This window comes from Podarcis melisellensis, assembly GCF_964234715.1.
Source record: "Podarcis melisellensis genome assembly, chromosome: Z".
Lineage (NCBI taxonomy): Eukaryota > Metazoa > Chordata > Lepidosauria > Squamata > Lacertidae > Podarcis > Podarcis melisellensis.
In genome coordinates this window covers 22,973,812-22,983,204 of record NC_138547.1, presented here as the reverse complement: position 1 = coordinate 22,983,204, position 9,393 = coordinate 22,973,812, and the positions used below count along the sequence as shown (strand labels likewise).

The 9,393-nt window shown below is 44.3% G+C and overlaps 1 protein-coding gene across 3 annotated transcripts in view; it reads left to right on the top strand.

Annotated features, from left to right (window-relative positions):
• Nucleotides 1-3,827: 3,827 nt before the first annotated feature.
• The window catches only part of LOC309361958 (vascular endothelial growth factor receptor kdr-like), a 191,683-nt gene continuing 186,117 nt past the window's right edge, over nucleotides 3,828-9,393 (top strand). For 2 of the 3 annotated variants that reach the window (XM_081897322.1, XM_081897320.1), the window contains exon 1: nucleotides 3,830-4,147. In XM_081897322.1, the coding sequence (XP_081753448.1) occupies nucleotides 4,084-4,147 (64 nt within the window). In that variant the 5' untranslated portion in view covers nucleotides 3,830-4,083. Of the gene's footprint in view, nucleotides 4,148-9,393 lie in introns of all 3 variants that reach the window. The other variant, XM_081897319.1, reaches the window with a different exon arrangement.

Genomic DNA, 9,393 nt, shown 5'->3' with positions numbered 1-9,393 from the left:
CTTACTCCATTTCTTCCTTCTTTTGCATATCTGCTGTGATGAGCCCGTGTCCTATAGCAGCTTTCTTTCCACCAAGGGGCCCCAGATGTTCATTTATTTACAAGGTGGCTTACAATTTGCTTGTGATACAGCCACTTTGAATCCAATGAGTTCCATCACTCATTTCCTTTAAGTCACAGATTCATTTGCAACCATCTCCACTGCCCAGAGATTTACTTGCTATATTTCAAGATTCCAAATTCCTGCAAACTAGTAAGAATTGAGGAGGAGCCATAGGAAAGTTAATAACTGGAGGCAAGGAGGAGTTGCATTTAGTTTCCATCCTAGCCTCCAGCCTCATGGCTTGAATGCATGTCAAAATAGCCTGTTGAAAGAGTCCCATGGCTATTCTGCATTGCCTCTGCCTTCCTCTGTCCCACTTCTACAGTGGCTTCACTGTGGCATTCTTTACTTATTTTGCTGGAATACAACTCTCACCATCCATGTTGGTGGAGCTGTCCGGGGCTGATGGGAGTTGTCATCCAACATCTGGAGTGCTGAGGTTCTATCCTATAAGAAGACCCAACACACCTGTCCTATTCAAGAGTACCAGCTATTCATAGAAGGGTGGTCATAATGCTCATTCGTCACTTAATGCTTGCACAGTGCAGCAGTTGCAGGCTCAGGTTGCATGGGTGATTCCTGGATTTTATCTGGGAAGTGGGCTACCTGATATGGTATCTACATAAGACTGAATGAGAGGGCAGGGCATGCCTGCCAGGTGGATGAGCAGGTAAAGGGTAGTCTTGTTCACTGCTGCACATAGGGGAGTGATTGGACAAAATAATCAACCAGCTAGGCTGAGAGATGCAAACTAGGAAGTCCTCAGTTGAACCCCTCCCCAGCCTTTGAGCATGCCAAACAGGTCATGTACTATTTATTCGTAAAGGTGAATGAATTGCCTTTCCGTCTGGACAATAATAGTAGCAACAGTAATAACAATGGTTATTAACACATACTGGTCAGCACCACCTCTATTTCTGCTTGTCATCTGAGTCAAGTAAGGTCATTGTGCAGGTAGTGATGGACTGCTTACCGGTCATGGGTGAGATGAGGGCCAGTGAACTGCAACTGAATTCCAACAAGATGGAGGTACAATGTGTGAGTGTCTCTTGTGTCTAGGCATTGGGTGGACAGGCAGTACTAGATGGAGTTGCACTCCCCTTGAAAGAACAGGTGTGTAATCTGGGAGCACTCCTTGATCCAGCCTTGTTACTAAAAGCCCAGGTAGCTCTGGTGGCATGGAATGCTTTTTCCTAGCCTAAGCTGGTATGCCAGCTGTCGCTGTTCCTAGTCAGAGATAGCCTGGCCATGGTGACACATGTTCTGGCAGCCTCTTATTACTACTGCATTGTGCTTTAGAATGGGCTGCTCTCGAAAGCAGTCCAAAATGAAACTGCCAGGGTATCCACAGAGACAGTTGTAAAGAATCATATAACTCTAATCCTCATAAAGTGCCACTCATTGCCAGGTGACTTCTGGTCTGAATTCCTCCTGTTGACTTACAAAGTCCTAAGTGGCTGGGGGCCCAGGTACCTGAAGAAGCCAAAGATACAAAGTCCTCCCCTTTCCATAGTATCCTTGCAACAACCCTGTGAGGTAGGTTAGGCTGAGGTCACCTCCGGGCTGTCAACATTTTGTGGGAGGGATTCCACCGAAATTTAGATTTGTACAGTTAAAGTGGAACTATAAAGTACTCTATTGCTCTGGCACAATAAATCTGCTTTAAAAAAAGACTTTGTGGTGATGGGGAAATGCACTATAAAGGGTGGAATAAATGACCACATAAATGGAAAGGCATAAGCAAATCAGGACGGATTCAGGATTAATTGTTCTTATTATATTATTATTGCTACAATTAATTTAATACATTTATAACAAGACTAAAACCCTAACAAGTGGGCACATGCAGTAATTATATATTATATATTATTATATATTGAATTTGTACAGGTCTCAGGGCAGTTACAACATAAAACCACAATATAAAAACACAAAATGCATAATAAAAACAAAAACAACCCAATAACCGCCCCTCCAAAAATGCATTTACACGGGTAAAGTGTTTGCAAAGATTATATATTAGTGAAAATGACATTCAAAAATGCATAATATCAGGAAAATAGAGCCAGTGTGGTGTAGTGGTTAGAGTGTCAAACCAATACCTTGGAGACCAGGGTTCAAAGCCCTACTCAGGGGTGATCCTGCGGTAAGTAACCACCTCTCACCAACCTCACAGGGTTGTTGTGGAGATTAAATGAGGAGAGGGAGAAGCATAACTCCTCAGAGAAAAAGATGGGATATAAATGCAGTAAGCAAATAATAAATAAATGCAAGTACATGTTATTGATTATGAGATACATCAAATAAATTATGGAAAGAGTGCTTTATATTTATTTTAACCTAGGAGTAGAACAGGTAACAAAAAGGGTACATCTTTTGGATAAGCTTTTGTCTAGCAAGATTATTGTTATTGTTATTGCTCTTCTGTTGTTTTCTCTTATGAGTAATGATCTTATAAATTTTGTGGTATAATTATGAATGCTGTTATTATAAGAATAATAAATAAATGAAAACAGAATAAAGTGCCAGGAAGGAGGCAGTCAGGAGAAACCAGGCTGAATGTTTACTGCCGTATAACCTTCCCGCAAACAAGTTGGAAAGTATATCCTCAGTAAAAACTGCACACCATCTGACCTCCATGTCAGCTTTGTGTAGGCAAATCGGGATGAATGCTTATTAAACACATCAATTGGAGGAGCCCTGAGAAAAGGTCACTTGTGAGCTTTATGGCAAAGCAAGGATTTAAACTTGTCTCGCCAACAATACTCTAGCCACTATGCAAAACTGCCACCGTCCTACTGCTTCGTCTTTTTTTGTTTTGCCACTTGCTGCTGCTACTTGCTCAAACTTTGGAAGCAAAACTCAGGGCAAAGTAGTTTGGCATATAGAAATGTGTGGGTAGGTGGGTACGTCGAGAAATCTTGCCCAGACCTAAGCAACAGGAAGCGGCAGTACTCCCGGCAGCCGAGGAAAAGTGACAGAGGTGGTGGTGGGGTGTCTCTCTCCCCCCCCCACTCTTCTCTCTCTCTTTCTGACGTCTCTCTTTCCTCCTTTTCTTTCGCTATAAAGAATTCCAGGCTTGCATTAAGCATCCCAGCAAAAGCAATCCGTCTGGGAGGAGCTGGAGAGAGAGAGAGAGAGAGAGAGAGAGAGAGAGAGAGAGAGAGAGAGAGAGAGAGAGAGAGAGAGAGAGAGAGAGAGAGAGAGAGAGAGAGTAATACCTACACTCTGATCTGTCCAGGACAAGCCCCAGACCTCTGAGAGGCAGCAGCAGAGCTGGTCGCGTCTTCCCAGCTTTGTGCCCCTCCGCCCCATCACAACATTAGATCCTCGTGAGTTCTTGGGAACTTAAAGCGGTTCTTTTTTTTCTTTTCTCTCAAGCATCCTCACCATCCCTTGGAAAGCCTGAGCAAGTTTGGAAGCTTCAAACTTCGGTCCCCGCGCAGCGGGAGCTGCAGCAGCAGCACCTGTGCCTCCCGGGCTCACCGGGGAGAGCTCGGGTGAAGCTGCAAAGAAGCCCCCTCAAGCCGAGAGAGAGCTGCTTACTTTCTACCAGAAATAATTGCAGCCCAGTGGAAGACTGCAAGAGAGAGACTTCTGCAAACTTTTGTTGGAGTGACTTGCTGATTATTTTCCCCATCGTTAACCACTTCTAGGGACTGCTCTTCTTTTATGAAACTGAGCCACCCCAGAAAAAAACACCTTCTAGATCAAAAAAAGGATTTTTCTTTCTTTTTTAAAAAGAAAAATTAAGATTTGCATCAGCAGGAAAAAACAAAGAGAGATAAACTTTTTTCACCCCAGCAGTGAGTGGAGCAACAAGTGAGAACAGCGCTGGACGTCTCCTCCAGCCCAGACAGCTAGCTTGCTAGCAACTCAGTTTGTTTGCTGCTCAAGCGGGCATCCTTTGGCAGTACTCGTCGTCATCGTCGTCTGCCTCTTGGCACCTTTCAGAAGAATCCGCTTCAACTGCACCTGAAAATGTTGCCAGACCTCAGGATTTCCCTGCTGCTGTCCCTTCTGCATGGACTGCTGTCGCTTCAAGGTAAGAGCGGCTTCTCTAGTGACTCAATCTGGTTTCATTTCAGTTCTCCTTTTTTAAAACAGGCAGGATCAACTTTCTGGGTTACCTGGCTTTCCCTCTCACACTCTCCACCTTCCAGGGGCACCTTTGCAAAAAGGCTCCTTGCTTTTATTTCTTCTTCCATCCACCTGATTGGCTGAGAGTTACTTTTTGTAAGGCATGGCACACTTTGACAGCCACCCTTGACAAACAAGGGGTTTCCAAAGCCAGCCAGGCCACCTTGTTCTGGTGTGAACTGAGGACAAGGTGGATTTGGGTTGAAATAGCCCTTAGGTGGGATTGGCACTTTGCAAAATCCCATCAGCCACTTTCATGTTGATCTTGGTCAGTGCTCCTTTAAAAATGTGGCCTTTGTTTTCAGCTCCTGGGTTCTTGGGCCTGGCTTCAAGGCATTCCCACTGGGCCAAAACATACACTGTCAGGGAGATTACTGGATAAAAGGAGCGAACAAATATCCCATGTATTTGTCCTCCCCCCCCGCCCCCGCTCCCCTAGCCTCTGCTTCTTTTGCTTTCTTTCTCTGCCATGAATGCAAACATTTTGAGGTTGCTTCACATATGCATGTATATGACTTAGTGGCAGGGCACATGCAGTGGCGTAGCGTGGGGGTGCAGGGGGGGCCGGCCACACCGGGCACAACATCTGGGGGTTAGGGTGCAAATCCATGGGTTTGGGGGCGCAAATTACTTGCCTTGCCCCGGGTGCTGACAACCCACGCTACGCCACTGGGCACATGTGGTACATAGCTGTCAACATTTCCCTTTTCTTGCAAGGAATCCTATTCAGAATAAGAGAATTTCCCTTTAAAAAATGGGAAACTGTGACAGCTATGATGTGGTACATGCAGAACATCCTGAGTTTAATTCCTTGCATCTCCAGTAATGGGAGTAATGGGAAACACCTAATGGGAAACACCTACCTGTGCAAGTAATGGGAAACACCTACCTGTGCAAGGAAAGCTGCTGCCAATCAGAATATGCAATACTCTGATTTAAATGGACCAGTGCGCTGATTCAGCAAAAGGCCGGTGTCATATGCTGAAATTTGCCCTGTGGGAGAATGTACCCTCAATCGGGTAGTGCAGGCTTTGCATATAGAAAGCCCCAAGTTCAGTTCCTAGCACTGTGCTGGATGGACCAATAAGCTGACTTGGTATAAGGCAGCTTTCTCTCTTCCTAAAGAGGCAGGACAGAAACGTGGCATATGTTGGTATCTTGTCAGTGGATAACTGAACCCTTGTTTGTTGCATGCAACCTGCTGTTCAACATTTTGTAAAGGACAATAAGAAGCTGCCTTGTACCAAGTCAGATCACTGGTTCATCAAGCACAGTATTGCCTTCACTGACCGGCAGCTGTTATTTAGTATATTGGAACATAGGAAGTAGCCTTACAGTATACCAATTGATCATAGGTCTGTTTAGCTCAGCATGGCCCTCCCGGGGTTTAGATGGGGGACTATTAGGACACCCTTAGGCACATGTAGCACCCCTCTTCTCTCCTTATCAAGGATCCCTGTTTGATCTCTTTCCCCAAATCATGCATTGACAAGATTTCTCCTGTGTCATCTCTATGTTGCACTTATTTTCTCTGCCCTGCATTGGCTTTTGAAGCAGGTCATATTAGCAGGCTGACCATAGCAGGTTTGTTTGCTTGCTGTTGTTGTTGTTGGGGTTTTTTTATTTATAAAAACTAAATAGGATGTTTAGTTGAACTGTTTGTATTTATTAAACAGCAGCTGCAACTCTTTACATATCCACGTGAACAGATGAGATGGCCTTATACCAATTCAGGCAATTTGTCCATCTAGCCCAGTATTTGCAACTCTGATTGGCAGCACCTGTAGTTAATACCCCCTTTTAACTAGAGGTGCTGGCCTGGGACTTCTGCATGGAAAGAAAGTGCTCTGCAATGAGGCTAGAGTCCCTTCATATGGAGGTGGGTAGGTTATATCCCAGGGAGAGAGGAGGAAAAGGAAGCACAGTGCTTAGATGCACGTGTGTCAGAAGGAAGATGTATACAAAGATATGGGGACAGAGTTAACTTCCGGAGTCTCCAATGACAGAGTTGAAACTTGAAGAATTTTGATACACACCTGTGCTTTGAAAGGGATCCCCAGAGTCTCCCCAGAATGTGAATGTGGGACAGTAATCCCACAGGGGCCAGAACGTCAGGTTCCCACAGGGGCCAGAACGTCAGGTTCCCACAGGGGCTAGAACGTCAGGTTCATTGAGGACAGTTTGAGCATTAACCATTTGCAGTAAAAGGTGCAGTGCCTGAAGTGGAGCCAGGTGACATTATAATGCTTTCTGAGGTGGCTTAGTCGTGATGCAGTCATGTGGTGGAGAAGATGTACACATGAACATATGCAGATTGCCCTTTGATTTTGCAGCTAGCCATCATATGCTGTGTTTATGTGTATATAAACCCCTCTCATCCAGGTCCATGCTTTGTGGCTCTTATGCAGCATCCCAAATGCACATGTTATGGCAACCATCTCTGTATTTGGTTTGTAATGAGAGTAATTCCCTCTTCGGGTGCTATGCTGGTAGCACAGAAACAGCTCTGAAAATCACTCATATATCCACTTTCCAATAGAAGATCTAAAGCAGTGGTTCCCAAAGTGGGAGGTGGGATTACCTAGAGGGTCACTAAGAGTCAAGGGGTGGCAGGGGGACACTGGATTTGCAGTAAATGTGTAATTAAATGTTACTGTTTTGAATTTTATTGTGTTATTATGTTCTTTAGTGGGTCATGCAATTCTGAATAATGCTTTTTGTAGGGTAGAGTAAGGGGCATTGGGGATGAGTTTATGAAACCAAGGGGGTTGTGAAATGAAGTACAAAGGTAGTCAATAGCCCATAGGCAGGATTTCACTTGTGCTGGGGGGCTTGGGGGGGGCAGTTTGTGTGTGTATGTCAGCCCGGGCATCCATATTTAATGCCAGAATGGAATCTGGAATATATGAAGTAAAAATGCATTCTCAAAGCTGGTGCAGAATGCATCAAATTAGGCATGGTGTGTGCCTAAAGGCTTCTAAATAGTCATGTGCTTGTTCCTAAACAGACTTGCACCCCAAATGCCTTTTCTCAAAATTAAGTACTCATTAAAGCCAGACCTGCATTTCAGTAGTGCCACTTATTCTGATCTTGCCAGCCTCAAAATTTCAGTTTGACTTCTGAGGTGTCTGACACGCCACCTGTCTGGATGCATCCTTTATCTGGAATAATTTTCCTGCAAGTTATTCCAGCATTTGGTACTTTCAATTAAGGGGACAGATCCCCAATGCTATTTTTACTTTGGGTTAAAAAAACCTGTCCCCTGCTTCAGTACTCCCAACTTTGAACACCAATTATATTCTTCACCCTATCCACAAAGCAAGGACCCCTTAGCTATTTCTGGAGGGGTAGTTCTGTTAGTCGAATAAGAAGAATACTTTACCAAGAGGTCAATATGAAATGAACTTACGGGAAGCTGGGATGCTAAAAAGATATTGGCACATGGGCACACACTTGTACATGTTTTTTATCAGCAATGCTTAGGCATGGAATAGGGAATGTAAAGGGTTCTATCACACATTGGGTTTAGAGCGTCTTTTGGTTAATGTAGTTTCTGATAAGCAGGTGTCCATGCTGATAGCAGGAGAAAGACTGAAAGGCAACTTGAGCTTCATGTTCACTCTAGGATGTGTTTATAGTGAGGCTGAGAGAAGGAGAGAATAGTTCTTTCAGAATTAATGGCTCCATAATAGAAGGAGGGTGGATTGACAGTAGAAGCCTTCATTGGGTATGCACTGCTGTCTAGTCGTACAGATGTGTTCATTACCTATCATAGCACAGAGCTAGGGAGTGACTGTTCCTGCTTAAGTTCTGACAGTTTCATCAAATGGTAATGATCATGGTTGCTGCACTTGTCTGAAGAGAGGGCACTGGTTGGGGGAAATCATTCAGCCTAAAGTTGAACGGTTACAGAGTTCAGTTTGGTTTCCTTTATAGACACAAGTATTTCAAAAATGCTGTTGACTTAATTGGCCAGGATTTTCCTAGATATGTTTCCAATTACAATGCTTTTTCTCTTCACTTTGAAGCAAAGCAGAACTGGAGATGTGCACATTAATACCGGGGGCTGGCACTAGATGGCGGTTCCTGCTAGAAACATTTTCGTAGTTGCTACAGATGCTAGGTGGAAATTCAGGAAGATGCCTCCTATTGCTGCACTACTGCATTTGCACATTATGCCAAACCATCATTTAGTGCTTGTGTGCATGAGCCTCAGGCTTATGTCCTCTCACTTTCTTCTCGGCATGGCTGCATGGAAGGTCTTGTAAGCTTTTGCTTCCAGGTTCATCTAGCTGCATTTTGAGGTTAAGTCCAAGACTGGACAACCTCTGGTTAATTTTAACAATGGTTTGTCTGAGCAAGCAACCTTTGAACTGTGGTGTATTCCAGCAAACCATAAATATTAACCGCATTTCCCTGTTTGGACATCATGCAAAAGTGTTGCTAGTTGAAAACTGAGGGAAATGCTCCTCTTCATAGCTGCACCAGGGAATCAGAGCTTGAGACTTGTGCACATAACACTAACCTACAACTTGATATTACCAGTCAGGCCAGCTGTCCATCTAGCCCAATACTGTCTACTCTGAATGACAGCAGTCTTCCATGGTAGGTCACCACCTACCTGACCTTTTTTAAAGGGGGGGGGCAGAAGAAAGCTAGCAATGTCAGTTATCAGATATGGGACCTTCTGCAAGCAGAACACCCACTACCTGCATTCATTTAGTATTCAGTAGGATGGAGTAAAGACAGTAGTAGCTGGGCATTACCTTTTGCAATTACTGTCCTCCCTCCAGTAAATTTGCATTGATGATCAGCCCTTCCCCTGTCCGCAAAAGAGTCCCAACTTTTCATTAACTCCCCACTTGCCTGTGAACACCTATTAACACAACCATTATTTTCATCTTGCCCTGGAGAACCCCTTGGAACCTTAGTGTGTGAGCAGGATTTTTAAAAAGAAATCTGGATGCAGTTGCTCAGTCACTAGGTACCCATTATAGGGTGACCTGATACAGGAGAGGACAGGTGTGCCTTTTAACACCAGAATGTCAGCAGGTGCTGCTTGTGAAAGGAAAGTGAGAATTTGTCAACAATTCCTTCTGCAGGACAGCAATTAAAGACCCTCCTTTGCAGCCAATCTTCCTTGCACACCAA